General features: G+C 42.0%; 2 protein-coding genes across 3 annotated transcripts; both read left to right on the forward strand.

The window, feature by feature from the left end:
• The first annotated feature begins 352 nt into the window (after positions 1-352).
• slc13a3 (solute carrier family 13 member 3) lies at positions 353-8,123 on the forward strand. 2 transcript variants are annotated; one of them, XM_084014993.1, is made up of 13 exons: positions 353-781; positions 1,376-1,641; positions 2,045-2,226; positions 2,807-2,876; positions 3,028-3,207; positions 3,311-3,436; positions 3,642-3,734; positions 3,837-3,941; positions 4,041-4,138; positions 5,240-5,352; positions 5,908-6,069; positions 6,733-6,870; positions 6,964-8,123. In XM_084014993.1, exons 1-13 carry the CDS (start codon positions 674-676, stop codon positions 7,144-7,146), a joined length of 1,824 nt encoding a protein of 607 aa, XP_083871119.1. In that variant the 5' UTR covers positions 353-673; the 3' UTR covers positions 7,147-8,123. The 2 variants fall into 2 exon arrangements, with proteins under 2 accessions (XP_083871119.1, XP_083871120.1); XM_084014994.1 differs by having other exon boundaries at positions 683-781; positions 1,549-1,641; positions 6,964-8,122.
• A 732-nt stretch (positions 8,124-8,855) lies between these two features.
• ocstamp (osteoclast stimulatory transmembrane protein) lies at positions 8,856-12,235 on the forward strand. The gene is made up of 3 exons (XM_084014998.1): positions 8,856-9,030; positions 9,940-10,927; positions 11,017-12,235. The coding sequence occupies exons 1-3, from the start codon at positions 8,888-8,890 to the stop codon at positions 11,365-11,367; spliced, it is 1,482 nt and encodes a 493-aa protein (XP_083871124.1). The 5' UTR covers positions 8,856-8,887; the 3' UTR covers positions 11,368-12,235.
• Positions 12,236-15,362: the final 3,127 nt, after the last annotated feature.

Below are 15,362 nucleotides of genomic sequence, written 5' to 3' on the forward strand. Positions count from 1 at the left end.
TGTTCCCTTGCATTTGTGGCCACGAAATATGTTACTTTGTGTGCTCAAGATGGCATCAGGGCTGTCAAGTTTTGAACAGATACCACACCAACACCCCATCAACACTATACCACTGTATACAGTGGCTGAGGCTACAGTGGCTGAGGCTATGGCGGCGGCAGCAAAAAAAATTTGATTTTTATCATCAGGACTAAAAAAATAAAAAAAATCCCCAATAATTTTTTTAATTCACGTATTGACAAAAAAAAAAAAAAAAAAAAAAAAAACTTGAAATTCTGGTAATTCCGACTTCAAGCGGGATCTTCCGACTAGCACGTGAAGGCAGCACACTCATGTTTGACCCCCACTAAGAAATCAACGGTGCAAAAAAGAGGGAGCAAATCACAGTGAACGACAGAGAAGAATGACGTCCAGCAGCAGCCTGTTGGCTGGAGTGCAGGTCGCCTTCATCCAAGATGCGCCACTCCCCCGTGTGTAAGACAGGACCTGTCTGTCAGACTCCCACTCACTCTTTAACTTTTAGACACCACCCTAGGAGGAGTTAAACTGTACCCAGCCGACTGGTTAATCTTCTCTGGACCAGGACAGAGGCTTCAAAGTGCGTCCCGACGGACTCCTCTCATCCAGTCCGGAGCGCCTTCTCGTCCAAGCGGAGCAGCTCTTCGGTGCCGAGATGAAACTATCTGTTGTGTCCAAGAAGTTGTGGTGCGTCCACAAACAGCTGGTCCTCCTGCTCACTCCGCTCCTGTTTCTGCCCTTACTTTTGACTCTGCCGGAGAAGGTGAGAGACTATCCTTTTTTATGTGTCAAGTATTTGTATCCTTAACATCAATAGAAATATAATATTAAAAGAATGCTCCATTACAAGTTAAAGTATAGGCAACATGTAATTGAAAATTACACCTTATGTGGCTATTTTTTTTAATTATTATTATTATCCCCTACTAGAATATTATATTGTTCTGATTAAATCACTGACAGTCTATGAGATCATTTTAATGAGGTACTTTTTGCACCACAGGGTAGATTAGTACTACATCATATTATAGCCTTTATCTTGGAAGCATTTTGCTTTTTTAATCAATTAGTAAAATATTACCGTGTTAGCCATGAATTGGCTTAGAATGGAAATACTCAAGTACAAGTATGTTTGTTGTAGCAAAAACAACCTAAATGATTGTATTTATACGTATTATGTTTATATCAAACCAGCTGTTGAAGTAGTATTAATGCAATAATGCCACACTATTTTATTTTACTCACTCTGCTGTGATCCATCACCAGTGAAACACACTTGTTTTCCCCCTGTGACATCTCTCTCTCTTGTCTTTGAAGTTGGCTGCATATTAACGACCACATGTTGCTTATCTTTTAGGAGGGAAAATGTCTTTATGTGGTGGTGCTGATGGCTATGTTTTGGTGCACAGAGGCCCTCCCTCTGGCCGTCACTGCAATGCTTCCGGTCTGCCTCTTCCCAACACTGGGAATACTTCCATCCAAAAAAGTCTGCCCTCAGTACTTCCTCGAAACCAATTTTCTTTTCCTCAGTGGTCTTCTGATGGCGTCGTCCATCGAGGAGTGGGGCCTGCATCGCAGGATCGCCCTGAAGGTCCTCACCATCGTGGGAGTGAAACCAGCCTGGTGAGAAAAAATAGCTGCAATACAGCAATTATTCCACCCGAGCACCCATTGTGTATGAATCCACAGCTGAAAATAGTCCCCAACAAAATGACAATTTAAGATAGCTAAAACATCTACAGTATCCAGCTGTTTTAGGAAACTATATAAGATGTTTTAAAAGCCAAATTATGTATTTATGAGCCATTTAAAGATGTACACCTTCGGTCTTCATGTGTCGGAGCCATAGAAAGGGAAGGGAAGTCAAAAAACACATTGCTGGATTTTTTTTGTAATGGGATTTATTGTAAAAAAAAAAAAGATATAATATCGCCCATTTTTAAGTGAGAATGCTTCTTATTCCAAAAAGAACAGCAACCATGATCGTGATTTAAGTCACTGAACTGAGATTGATTTGTTTTCCTAGGCTCATACTGGGAATGATGCTGACCTCGTCCTTCCTGTCCATGTGGCTCAGCAACACCGCCACCACGGCCATGATGCTCCCTATTGCTAACGCCATCCTGGAGAGTCTGTTTGGAGACCTGGAGGTCCTGAAAAAGAATTGCAAGTCCACAGAGGATCACCTGGAGGGCGATATAATAAACGGTACAGTGAATGACTGTTAATATAGAGCTGCTCAAATCAATTTTTTTTATATGAACACTGGCTGGAATTTCTGTAATATGATTGAAGATATTTAATGCAAGAGGTGTCCGAAAGGTGACCTTACTTAAATGTGCAGTGAAGATGGTTGTACTGTTTAATCCTCTTCCGGAACTTTAATATGTAACCCAAGATGTGAACCTTGTACAGTCTTCAGATGCTGAAGTTAGTCAATATTCGTGTGGTAAGTGATTAATGATGCTGGATGAGCGTAAAGTTATAATATCTAGTCGCACTGTCAGTTGCTGTTTGTAAACACAGACAGCACACACAGCAAATTTGAGAGAGGGAGCGCAGCGGCGTTAGCGAGAACAAAGTTGTGCATCAGAGTCATTTTCTGATTGTTTTAAGGTAGTTATGTTCTGCAGCACATATAAATACATCCACACCTCCTCAAAAACCTGCAGGAAGGTGTTGCATTTTGGATGAAGGCGACCCAAGGCACGCTTCATCCTGCGCTGGCCTGTCTGCTCTCTCTAAAATCATTTTCTCATACATGAACTGTTGTTTCACTATCTTTCAGGTCCGTCTACTGTAAAGCTGCATTCACTTCCCTCCGTGGACTCGGAAAAACAAATCCTGTCAGTGCACGGGTAAGAAAAACTTGTGTACATCCTCCAACGTCTAACTCTGATGGTGTTTTTTTTTTTTTAAAGGAAGTTCAACTCAGTTCATCCTCTCATGTCTTGGTCGAGTTCATGTCCTTGTCCACAACTTACTGTAAGTCTCTCAAAACTCCCAAAGGACGGATGTGACGGAGCAGAGCGAAACCAGGACCGCGGAGGAGATCAGGTTGGAGTCGGAGTATCAGCTGAAGGTGTGGAAAGGATTCTTGATCTGCATTCCTTATGCAGCGAGCATCGGAGGGACCGCCACGCTGACAGGCACCGCACCCAACCTCATCCTGATTGGACAGCTGAAAAGGTAACTTTGTTGTTCTGTAGGATTCATACATGTGAAAACTTTGCATGGTTAAAGAAACAATCCTTTCATCAAACAGTCTGATGACAATCTCTTTGTTTTGCAGCTACTTTCCGGACTGTGACCTCATCAATTTTGGCTCTTGGTTTGCATTCGCTTTCCCGCTGATGCTTTTCTTCCTGTTTTTGGGATGGGTCTGGATTGCGTTTCTCCATGGGGGATTGAATGCACGGTAATTGGGTGTCATCTGTTTATTCCAGATTCAGAAACTCTATGCAACCATGTTAAAGTAATATTTGGGCTGATATCCCATTTTAAGTCAACACAATTAATGTCAAAATGGTTTTGTTGTTATTTTTCTGTGTTAATATGGAATAAAATAGTATTCTTCTCTGATTTTCTCTCTTAAACTCCATGTCCTTTTTCGTTTTACGCAGCTTGTGCTTCACGAAACACGACCAGAGAGACCAGGCAGAGGCCAGAGCGAAGGCTCTAATAGACGAAGATTACAAAAAACTAGGGCCCATAAAGTGAGGACTCGTGTATATCTTCAAATCAGATGAGATACAAGATGAACGAGTGCATTTTTTAAAATCACGGAAGCATTTTTCTGACTCCAACTTCACTTTCAGTTTTGCAGAGGGATCCATCTGTTTCTTTTTTGTGTTGTTTGCCGTCCTGCTGTTCACGAGAGATCCCAAATTCGTCCCTGGCTGGTCCGTGTTTTTCAAAAAAGGGTAAGAAAGGCACAAAGTAGCTCTAGAGTATCTATGTATTGAGACGCCGTTTTATTATCGTCCATCTCCGTTAATGATGCCCTCCTCGTTGTCCTGCAGGTACGTCTCGGACGCAGTCACCGGTGTGATCATCGTGTCCATGTTGTTCTTCTTCCCCTCGCAGAAACCTTCTCTGAGCTGGTGGCTCGACCCTCAAGGTCAGTGAGGTCGTAAACAGCACACGTCAAATTTACCACACAGTCTCCCACTGTGGTCCCATTTCAGTCATGACAGTGATCGTGTCATTGAGACTAAACCAACGAGTTTGATTAGATTTGTGCCGACAAAGTGCAGGAACTAAGTGAGACTGTCATCAAAGAGATAAGAAATGAAAAGCAAGCAGTTAGCAGGTCAGACGTTAGTATTGATGACCAAATATTTGTGAAAGAGTCAAAGCAATTCAGTCTGTGCTTCCGGCACAACTATTGCAAATTCTGAAAGTAAGCCGAGGAATGTTAATAATGTAGATTAGAGAGTCTGAGTTGATTTCCAGTCTGAAGCTGAAACTGTAGTTTCTCTGTTTCTGTGATTAGAATAATCGCTCCAAACTATGTTGTCACACTTTGGGGGTTTTGTGTGTGTGTGTGTGTGTGTGTGTGTGTGTGTGTGGGTCTGGCGTTCTGTGTATGCTGGAGACACGTGTGAGAGTGTGTGTGTGTGTGTGTGTGTGAGAGAGAGTGTGATTGTGTATATTATTTTCAGCTGGTCAAATAAACCACTGGAAACAAGCAAAAAAAGCAAATCCTGGGGCTCGTTTGTCAGTTTCAATGTAGGTCAAGAATCCAACTATATTTTCAACGAGAGTGGACATTGTCTTTAGGATATAGGCCAGAAACAGCAACAAAATATCATTAATGTATGAAACATACACACGACAAAATGTAAAATATGAAAACATAAAATAAAACAGCTCTTTTTTTTTTAATGCTGTTTACACGTGTTCTAAAATAAATATATTTAATTTCCAAAGGCATCTTATAGTGCGTCTGAGCTTCTGTTTGATGTTTTTATTTGGCGTTTCTTAGCTTTTTTTTTTACTTATGTTATTGAGTGTTTTTAAAAGGAGATATGTAAATGATTGCGGGAAGTAAATCAGACATTTTTTTTTAAGTGCAGATTTTACTCACTAAATACTGAATCTCATAATGAGTCAGCAGATGCCAGTGCTGTTGTAGAAAACATTGTGCTTATGAATATACATGTGAATATATTTTGTGATGTATCATGTATTGAAGTTCTTCATTGATTTTCTTCCTCAGCTTCAAACACTCCTTATGTACCGCTGTTATCATGGAAGAAAGCCCAGGACTCCGTTCCCTGGAATATCATTCTGTTGCTCGGAGGCGGCTTTGCTATGGCTAAAGCCTGTGAGGTAAACGTGTTGCTACATGGGCTCTGTATTTGTATTAGTAATAACCTTATATAATGGAGGCTCGGTGGAGGGTTCATGTTCTCTCGTGTTACATAGTTTCACATTGTGGGAAATACACTAATTCGCTTTTTCTGCCGAAGCTGCAGTAAGCTGCGGATTATTGTATAAAAAGTGGAAAGGGGGGGGGAGACTAGGTCAACAAACCGTGTTTTATCTCAATTTGTTTAATTCATACAACAACTTGACATAGAAAGTTTAGGGCCTTGCTCATGGGCACCCAGATGTATCCCCGTGGCCTACAGAGTGGTGCTCTTCTCAACTAATACTAGGCAAGAAACTGAATAGAATTGAATACAAGGTCAGTTATTCCTTCATGATATCCTTTCCTTCCAGCTGAATGCTCCATTAGTGACTCCAGATTGTAAAAAGTTGTCCTCTCCTCCTCTCCCGATGTCTCCGCGCTGCTCGGCGGTTCTGTTCTCCACTTTGCTTTATTATGTTGATTTGATCTTTAGCCTTTGACCTCTGACCTCCATCTTGTGGCGTTTTTGGCAGGAGTCTGGACTGGCCACCTGGATCGGAGGCCACCTCCAGCCTTTGGCCGAGGTCCCTCCCGCTGCAGCTGTGATGTTGATCACTGCTTTCCTGGCCTGTTTCACCGAGTTCGCCAGCAACACGGCCACGATCATCATCTTTTTACCCGTCATTGCTGAACTGGTGAGACAATTTGAAGACGCGTCGGCGGGGCTAGACTCTTTTTAGCCATAGGATCCTGTTGCTGAAATACCTTGCACTTAAAGGATTTCACAACAGCTTCGCAGTCAGGTAGTTAAACTGGCAGACTGGGTTACAAGACAAAGCTGTGGAAACTCATGAGCTGGACAGGGGACGGGGTTGCTGGCCTCATTCCTCATGTTAGTCAAAGGCTTAGCAGAGTTGTTTAACTGGTGTTCTCGCGTTTGTAGCCTGTTGGACATTAACTGCTATTGTCAGTAATCATTATGTGGACTTTTTTATACTTCGCTGCATCGCCTATACTGCAATGTACGTACTCACACAATCGTTTACAGGATGTATGTAAGAGGCTTAGTGTCCTGAGTTCTCATTTACATAAAAAAAACGTATTGGACCATGACCACTCGGAATTTTGCTGGAAGTTTTACATATATATATAACATATAACTCGATATGTAAACCATTTTACATCAAATATAGAATGCGTCACTTTCTTTGGACCCCTTTAGATCTTGTCTTGAATGTAGTTTTGGTTTAAACATTAATTTTCCATATGAAATATGTTTGCAATGATGGCGCCACCAAAAGGTATGTAAAATGTTTTACATCCTATCATAAAATGATGTCTTTGTTTTGTCTCTGTAGGCTATTCACGTCTCAGTGAACCCTCTGTACTTCATGATACCTGCAACAATAGGGTGTTCATATGCCTTCATGCTGCCAGTGTCCACACCGCCCAACTCCATCGCCTTCGCTTCGGGGCATCTCATGGTCAAAGACATGGTGAGATCCTCACACGCGACACCAAACACCAAAACCATATCAAATAACCTTTGGTCGCACATCTTCATGTTTTCTGCCCACCCGTTTTCTCAGGTGAAAACCGGCATTGTGATGAACATCCTGGGTATCCTCTCCGTCTCCCTGGCCATGAACACCTGGGGCGTCGCCATGTTTGACCTGAACACGTACCCAGAGTGGGCGCAACCCCTCAACCAGTCAGCCGTTGTGACCGATGCGCACCTATCGGCTGTCCAGTCGCTCAACGCTACGCTCTGATCGCTCGCCAAAAGAGGAGAATCAGGAGAATGTATAAAGATTCAACACTAAGCAGGGACAAAAGTCTGTCTGCAGACGTCTGGGAGCTTCAGCTGTTACCTGTTGTAATGAATTTATCACGTTTATGACACTCAAGTGTCAAGATTTCATGCTGTGAAGTTAAAACACATATTTTACTCTCTACCTTACATTTAACATCAACAAACCGCAGCTCTGAAGAGAAATATCAGAGTGTTTGTATTGATACTACTAGGCTGACCTCTGCTGGAAGAATGAGAGTGACCTCTGTGAATAATTGTTTTCAAATCTATATTTTTGGTCAATATCACCAAGAGATCATGTTCCTTGTCCATGTATTATATGACACATGTTTAAAGCTAAAGCACATAAACAATCTTTTAAAAATTTGCATTTGTATAACTGCTGTTACAAATAAATTGCTGGAGTTTGTATTATGATAATTTACTTGCACGCGGCCTCTGTATTCGCCTGCACTGAGCCCATTTAGCAGGTTTATTGTGATGAGAAGGCCTTTTCTTTATTATCAGAAATTGCTGTCTCGTGTTATTAGTTTTAATATCAATGTAACCCTCAATCCCAAGGTTGTGATTATCTGTGGCTGTGCCGCTGCAGCTGTCGCACATATTTTAACACATTCTCACCTCTGTGCAGCCAAAGAGAGCCAGAGAGAGAGCACACGGTTGTAAATGTCTTACAATATTTGTTTGGTGTAGTAAACTGCCTGAAATCACGAGGCCCGACAACAATGGTTAACTTGTTGTGCAAGGCTGTGGTGGTTACTGAGTGCTAGCAGAGTCCGTGCAAAAGGTGCTGTTTGAATGTGAAACTATAAAATACTCAGCCAAAAGCCACAGACCAAGACAGGATGTACCCAACTGTCTGCACAGCCCTTCGATTAGAACCAATTATATTTTTGCTTTTAGTAATAAAAATAATAGGCTTCCTTTTTTTGTTTGTTTAAGTGCAATACAAGTGACAAATGTGAACATTCAAGTATATATATATCAAGTATACTCAAATGAGATTAGAATTTTGTTTCTCAGGCCGGGAAGAAACAGGAAGTCCCAGTTAAAGAACAACACATGTCATTAATACACAAAGTCCACAAGAGTGGAAGTAAAACGGTCATTTAACTGCAATGCCGTGTTAGCAACACATTAGCTCCAGACAGCTAGCTCCGTTAGCAGCAAGCTGCCACGGAACTCTGCGAGGGTTGCTACTGGCAACAGAATGACGGTTAATCTGCCACGGAACTCTACCTGCTTGGGACGGGAACCAACCGAAAACCAAATGCTGCCAAGTGGCAGAACAACATGTTAATGAACTGACCTACTTCATTATTGATCCTCCCAACAAAGAAATCTGTGGCAACACAGTTCCTTTTTTTCCTCCACGTAATTACTTGAGTGGAAAATGTCATCGGTTTTTGTATTTGTATGACAAACTGGAGCATCAGCCCTATAACATGCAACAGGAAGCAGCTCAGTATCGAAATGAACACAGCCTAAAAACAGCTATACTTTGTGTATGTGTGAATGCTAACAAACTATAAATAAAATTGCAATGCATTTCCAAATGTCACTCTGAGAGCGTGACCTGTGTCACATTGCATCATGCCTCTCCATATGAGTTTGTGTCATGTATCCAATATGGTTTACACAACAAGAGCAGGCTTTTCATTTCCCTCGTGAGAACTTGTGGGCGACCCACAAATACCAACATGACGGTGACTGTCCGGAGAAGTTCCTCTTTCAACCATCACAGTCCTCCGGCACTTCCCAATCCTGTTTTTCCTAAAACTCATATTGTCATATCTGTCGTGAGAATGAAGTTCATCCAGGAGAATATTATTACGCCCGTCAGGTAAGAGCCGTTGAGACTTTTTTCTTCATTTAAGACATCACAGCATTGTTTTTGGCTTACTGTATTCAGTCGCATGTAGAAAATTATCTTTTGTAGAATCCTCTCCTTGAGGTTGACGGGGTCTTGCGAGGGAGCTATCAACAGAGGATGTCATATTATATGCAGATTCAATAGCCCCTTGAGGCACATTTTTGTGATAGGCTATTGGGCTACAGAAATAAATTTGACATGACATTTTGGGAACTACGTCTGTTTGCTTTCTTGATGAGAGTAAAATGAGAAAATGTCAATTAGTGGTTTTACAGGGAAGAAAAAGCACAGAAGTGCCGGGCAGATGTTATTAATGTTAGCTAAAAAAATGTAACTTCAAATTATTGTCTTGCATTTCTGTTCTGGATGGATTTAAGAACATTTTGGAGAGAGCTAGGTCATGCTAGGCTAGGCTAATTGCATGTAGCTGCATACTTAATGTGACATTTTGGGAATGTTTGCTCATTTGCTTTCATGCTGAGATGTAAATGAAAAGAAACACTCTGTCCGTTCAATATGAAGCTGAAGCTAGCAGCTATTAGCTTAAGCATTGGTAAGAATCTAACACTTCTTAAATTCCCCAATCAATACATCTTCTATCTTGTTTGTTTAATCCGTAAGATAAATTGGTTTATGGAGGGTTGTGTGCCGGTCTGCCGGACTATTGATTGGGCAGGTGTTATGACTTCCTGGAGCCTTGTTGCCAGACAACCAATAGTGACTGTTAGTCGGCAGATAATTTTGAACCGTTTCACCCGTCTCCAGTCTTTATGCTAAGCTACGCTAACAGCTTCACATTCCACGTTTCCCCGCCTAACTCTCGGCCACGAGGCAAATATGAATAATATTGATTTGATTTGATCTTGTTTGCCTCCTCAGGAAGAGAGCAGGATCTTTCAGACAGTTGTTAAAATCCACCCTGCTTCATCTGTGGGATGTTTACTCCACCCCTGCGCCGGCCGGCAGAGACGTCCTGACTCTGCTGTCGCTCTGTTTCACGATCGCCGTCGTCACCGGCGGCCTCCTCCACCACTGGCTGTCCAAGACTCTGAAGTACGACCAAGGGGCGTCCATCCAGACCGCCTGCATCTACGGCGCCGCCGTGTTTCTGGCCTCGTCCCTGTGCCACCCTCTGCGCTGCGTGCTGACCATGACCCTGCCCACCGTCTGCACCCAACAGGGACGCAAGCTCCTCATCACGGCCTCCGTCATGGTCCTGGTGCTGAACGTGGTCCCTAACATCACGGTGAACGTCGGGGCGGTGGCTCGCATCCTGAAGTGCACCGCCGAGGGCTTCACCAAGACTTTGCTGAACTCGTCCGAACCCTTGAACAAAGCGAAGCGAGACCTCGTGGAGGAAGCCATCAAAGTGAAGCGGGAAGACTTGAGCATCGTCACCACCTTGAGGCAGTTGGATCATTTCACGCACGTCGACGTGTCCGGAGTCAAAAGCAGGTTCACCACGATGATCGCGCAGATAGAGGTCAACTTCTCGCATGCCAAGAACCTGCTCAGAGACTACAGACTGCTGTCAAACCGCATCCTCGCCGCCATTTTCGTGGCTATGCTGATCTTTGAATCCGCACGCTACTTGAAATCGTATCTGGGATCAGTGCAGTTTGATAACTGCTACATCTCCAAGGAGCTCCTGCAAAGAGCGAAAAACAAAACGGGTCTCACGGGCTGCAAAATCACCAGTCAGGAATGCACCTCCTGTCTCATATCGCTGGTGGTGGTGACATTATATTTCCTTGCAATAACTCTGATCGTGGCTCTGGATCATGTTGTGTATTTTATAGTTCAGGCCATTGTGCCATGGACACAGGATTTCCCACCCACATCTGCCACCATAAGTGTCAATTATAAGGTAAGGGATTAGTGCAGTTGCTTTTTCATTGTGCCTGCAGCGTTTGCTTCCTCTCTTTTTCAAATATATATTCTTTTTTAATCTCCTAGGTTCAGTGGTTCCCCCCGGCCTTTTGTATCATCCCGCAATCCTGTTTCACACGGGACCTCACAAACTTCCACAGGGACTACAGGTGGACTTTCAACCCGCAGCCGTCGCTCTGCGATGTGACCACTTCGGCTCCCAACCTGGGCGTCACCCTCCTGCTGGGGGGCCTCTGGGTGACGAGCTACTCGCTGGTGTTCCTCGAGGTTTACGCCAGACGGCTGCGCAGGACAATCTCTGGGTGGTTCTTCAGAGAGCAGGAGGAGAGGAGGAGGGTGCACTTGATGAAGAAGATACAAGGGAAGCAGAGGAGAACCGAGCAAAAGGAGACCGTCTCTGTTGAGGTTCGTGGATGAACCTTTAATCGACATAATTGTCTGATTCTACTCTTTCACTGTTATTGGATGGATTTCCATGACATTTTCTACAGACAGAGTTTGGTCCCCAGAGGATGAATCTCACTGACTTTTGTGATCCCCTGACTCATCCTCTTGCACCGCCATGAGGTTGATATTTTGTGTTTTTAATTAAATGTCTCGACAACTCGGTGGATTGGCATGAAATTTAAAGGTTGAGTAGGTCATTCAGAAACATTTTCTGTTATATTACATAATAATCTGTGATCTGTGGCAGTGACAGGACTGTAAAAACCCTGGCCAATTAAAAAAGTCTGACTGGAGAAAATAATTGGACGGCCTGCCTGTCTGTCAAAACGTACTTCCTGGCACTCTGCCGATCTTGAGCTCTCGTTTGGCGTTCTGTGCAGCAGCTTTGAACAGAGGTCTAATGATGACCTTTAAATGTGGTGCAAACATTAGTGTCCCCCTCAGATTCAGTTATAGTTTTGGTCAATCTAGCGCCATCATCAAGTAAGTAAACCATCCAATACTGCAGTTTATGACAGATATGTGCAACACTAATGACATGCTCATCGATCTTAGTGGCGTTCTGTGTTTAGTGGTCACATGCTTAACCAAGAGGGCGATCATGTGGATGTTAGCGTTTCAACTCACTGCAGTTTCTACGTACAGAGCTGCTAGCGTGGCTGTAGACTCTGTTTCTTCACACCTTTTTTTCAGGTTTGTCGCTGCTTCTTGTGCTACATGTGTGTTTTTGCAGAACACTGAAGAGCATCCTGTGTAACAGCAGCTTTTCCTGTGCAGGCGTGTCGCCTGATGTGGTTTTTATTCATGTACGACCACTCCTGCTCAATTTGCCTCCACATTCTCTCTTTCAAATAAATGTCACAAAGCTTATGTTTTACTGTATTTTTTTCTTCTTTGTGCTTCAGTATAAACCTGTTATTTCTAGTTTGTTTTTCTTTTCTTTTACTCCTCAGCCCCACTAGATGCCACTATGGTGCTTTGAACAGAGAATAAAATGTATCTCCCGTCAGGAAAGGAACAGCAATAGATTGGCTCTTACAATTTTTTTTAATATTTTGTTGGCCTAGATGACTTTAATAGATAAAAATGAATCGATTTCATGTACACATCAAATAAAAGCCTATTTTAAATCAGTGGGCCCTTACTAAACAAAATAATCTCTGAAAATGTTTTGCATTTCATCAGCACGCTCCTGCTTAAAACTCCCACGAGCCTCCGGGAGTTTATTTTAATCCCAGAATGAAAATAGAATACCTCTTTATCTTCTATTTTTAATTCTGACTTTTCGCCCACCGCATGATGCTCTCAAACTCTTGCGTAAAGACGATACACAGAAATGATCAGCTATTAATTGCATCTGTCGTCATGAATTCATGCGTCAGTGTGTTGCTTTATGTGAGTGACACCTTGTTGTTGGAAATAAGGTGAACTGAGAGATGAATTATTGTTAAAATGTAGATTTAATGTAGCTTTTAACTCCCACTCTCTTTTAGCAGCTTTACGGTTGGAAAAAAGACTACTTTTTCTATCTGATAGCATCACTCTGTATGTATTCTGTATGAGCTTGTTTGTGCTTGAAGCTATATAATGTTTGCGTTACATGTCTGTGTGTTTGAACAAATTCTGACCGCACAGCATATGGATGAAGCACATTATTCATCCCATTTGAGTAGACACAGTATGTGCTTCTTTCAATCAAATAATTACCTGGACAGAAAACGCTCCACAGGATTTTTTCCCCTTCTTCTTCTGTGAAGCTGTTATCTATTCATTAGAGGAAGCCTGGTCTGAGAGCTCTGAGACTGAAAACTCTTTGAAATGATGAAAATGCAAACATCTGTCATGCATTAGCATTCATACTGTCAGTCCACAGTGAGAGCTTTAAAGAGCCTTCTGAGCTCAGAGTAGTTTGTAAGAATCTATTTTCATAGCTTTGAGAAAGAAATGGAGGATGATTGGTTTTGATGTGACTTAATATATTCAGCTATTAGGAGCAGGTTTTAACAGTATCAGCAAATGCCAAACAATCACATTTCCAGGGGCTGTGAAAGCCTCGCTGGAGTTACAAAACTCTTAATATTATTATATCTGTATTCCCGTTTGTACTTTTTTTTTAAAAATGTTACACTCCTGAGTCCGTCCAAATAATTAATTCAGCCTTAAGAAGATTAAACTTAAATTATGTCCGCTTTGGGACAAAAAAAAAAAAACGACTTCGTAATTAGTGCCATTTGCATTGAATGGACAATCACTGCAGTGGATGATGTGTTGAATTGCAGGCTACTTCCTCTGTTCCTTCCATAATTACAGGGTTTATTACAGCCTCGGCCTCAGCGGTTGACATTACATGAGGAGGTGGAATTGATTTTTAAGTTAGTGGCTGTACAAGGCAATGTGTTGCAGTGTGGATGTAATGGTGTGTGATGTGAGAGAGGAGGGGTGCACTGGTAAAAAAAAAAAAAAATATAGGGAGGGAGGGAGAGCAAGGGAGAGAGGGAGGGACACATATGTGGACGACGAGAACGAATGTGGAGAAAGAAGAAGCATTCGTTTGTGTTTTTTGGTTGATTGCACCTGAGCGCTGCTACCTCGCCAGATTGACAGCTGCCTTTGACAAATGATGGTAAGCTGCTATTTTTCTTCTATTAAAAATGTGCTAAATATTTATGCTATATCTCACACACTTTTATTTTCTTAACCTGATATTTCTGCTTCACAAGGCTATATAAAGGTGGATGGTTATGTATTTATTTTCTTTTCGCTGAGGGTGGTCTGACTTTTCTGGGTGAGCAGAGGATAAAAAAAAAAAAAAGATGAAATAGTCACATTATCTTTAGTGTGCACAATGAGTCAGTAACTTACACTTTATCATTTGGACAAAAAATGATGAAGCTTATTCCACAGTCAAGCTGCTAATAGGAATAATCAATGAGAAACACAGAATACACATCATTATGGATGTTAGGATTAAATCTGATCTCAATGATAACAGAAAGTCCAATATAATGTTGACCTTAATATTAAGATTCAAGTTTGACCTTTACTTTGGTAAACGTTTATTCTAAAATAGAGTGATTTTGTTATTCCTGTTATTCAATTAAAGGAACAGTGTGTAGGATTCGGTGGCATCGAGCAGGTGTGGAGTGCAAACAAATGAATGTGATGGCCTTCAGGTGACAGAAAAACACCAAGGGCTCGAGAGTCAATGTCTGGTTTGTCCGTCCTGGACTCCCGGAGGAACATAGCAGTGCTGTGTTGATGTGAAGGGCTCATTCTAAGCTAATGAAAACACACTCAGATAAATATATACAAATTTAGGGGTGACACTAAATAGTCAGTCTGATTTTATCGCCCATCTCAGAGTCGTCGCATGTACAGATGGGAAAATGGGAGGATTGATAATCATAGTTAGGAATATTATCTTCCATTCCTGCTAATATATATGCAAAGTGTTACACACTGGCCCTTTAGTATATCAAACCTGCACTAGCCGACCTCTTTGCCACTTGGGGGCAGTGGAAACAAGCTGTGAACACTTGATTGACTTATAAACATTGGAGTCGATGTAGCAATTTGGTTTATTTAAACAGTATATAAACAGTTGCTTATATAGACATCCAGCAGTTAAGTAGCTAGTGTCCAGTGCGTTTAGAGCTTTTTCTGCTGCTGAAACTGGAAATTAATCTATGAGTGAGAATGAACCGAAACAGTAAAGTTGCAGCTGCACCCAAACTCACTGTGAAGCTCCATAAAGCCGAGATGATCTGTATATTCAGGTGTTCTTTGTTAGCGTGACAACTTTCAGATTTTCATATTGTTTTCACCTCTCATCAGGACTCTAAAATGACTGATTATAGCTTTAAAGTCAAGTTTTATGTGCAGTTCCTATCTGTGGTTTCTCTCTATTTCCCTCTTTAGGATTCTTGTTTTGTGCCTCTGGAGATCAACTGAATTGCTTGAACACA

Source organism: Eutrigla gurnardus, assembly GCF_963514095.1.
Source record: "Eutrigla gurnardus genome assembly, chromosome: 8".
Classification (NCBI taxonomy): Eukaryota; Metazoa; Chordata; class Actinopteri; order Perciformes; family Triglidae; genus Eutrigla; species Eutrigla gurnardus.

Excerpts from the sequence above, each read along its gene's own strand:
- slc13a3 (XM_084014993.1), top strand. The coding sequence starts at position 674 with ATGAAACTATCTGTTGTGTCCAAGAAGTTGTGGTGCGTCCACAAACAG. Across the intron at positions 3,437-3,641 it reads CATGGGGGATTGAATGCACG|CTTGTGCTTCACGAAACACG; the intron begins GTAATTGGGTGT and ends CGTTTTACGCAG. Across the intron at positions 3,942-4,040 it reads TCCGTGTTTTTCAAAAAAGG|GTACGTCTCGGACGCAGTCA; the intron begins GTAAGAAAGGCA and ends GTTGTCCTGCAG.
- ocstamp (XM_084014998.1), top strand. The coding sequence starts at position 8,888 with ATGACGGTGACTGTCCGGAGAAGTTCCTCTTTCAACCATCACAGTCCT. Across the intron at positions 9,031-9,939 it reads AATATTATTACGCCCGTCAG|GAAGAGAGCAGGATCTTTCA; the intron begins GTAAGAGCCGTT and ends TTGCCTCCTCAG. Across the intron at positions 10,928-11,016 it reads CCATAAGTGTCAATTATAAG|GTTCAGTGGTTCCCCCCGGC; the intron begins GTAAGGGATTAG and ends TTAATCTCCTAG.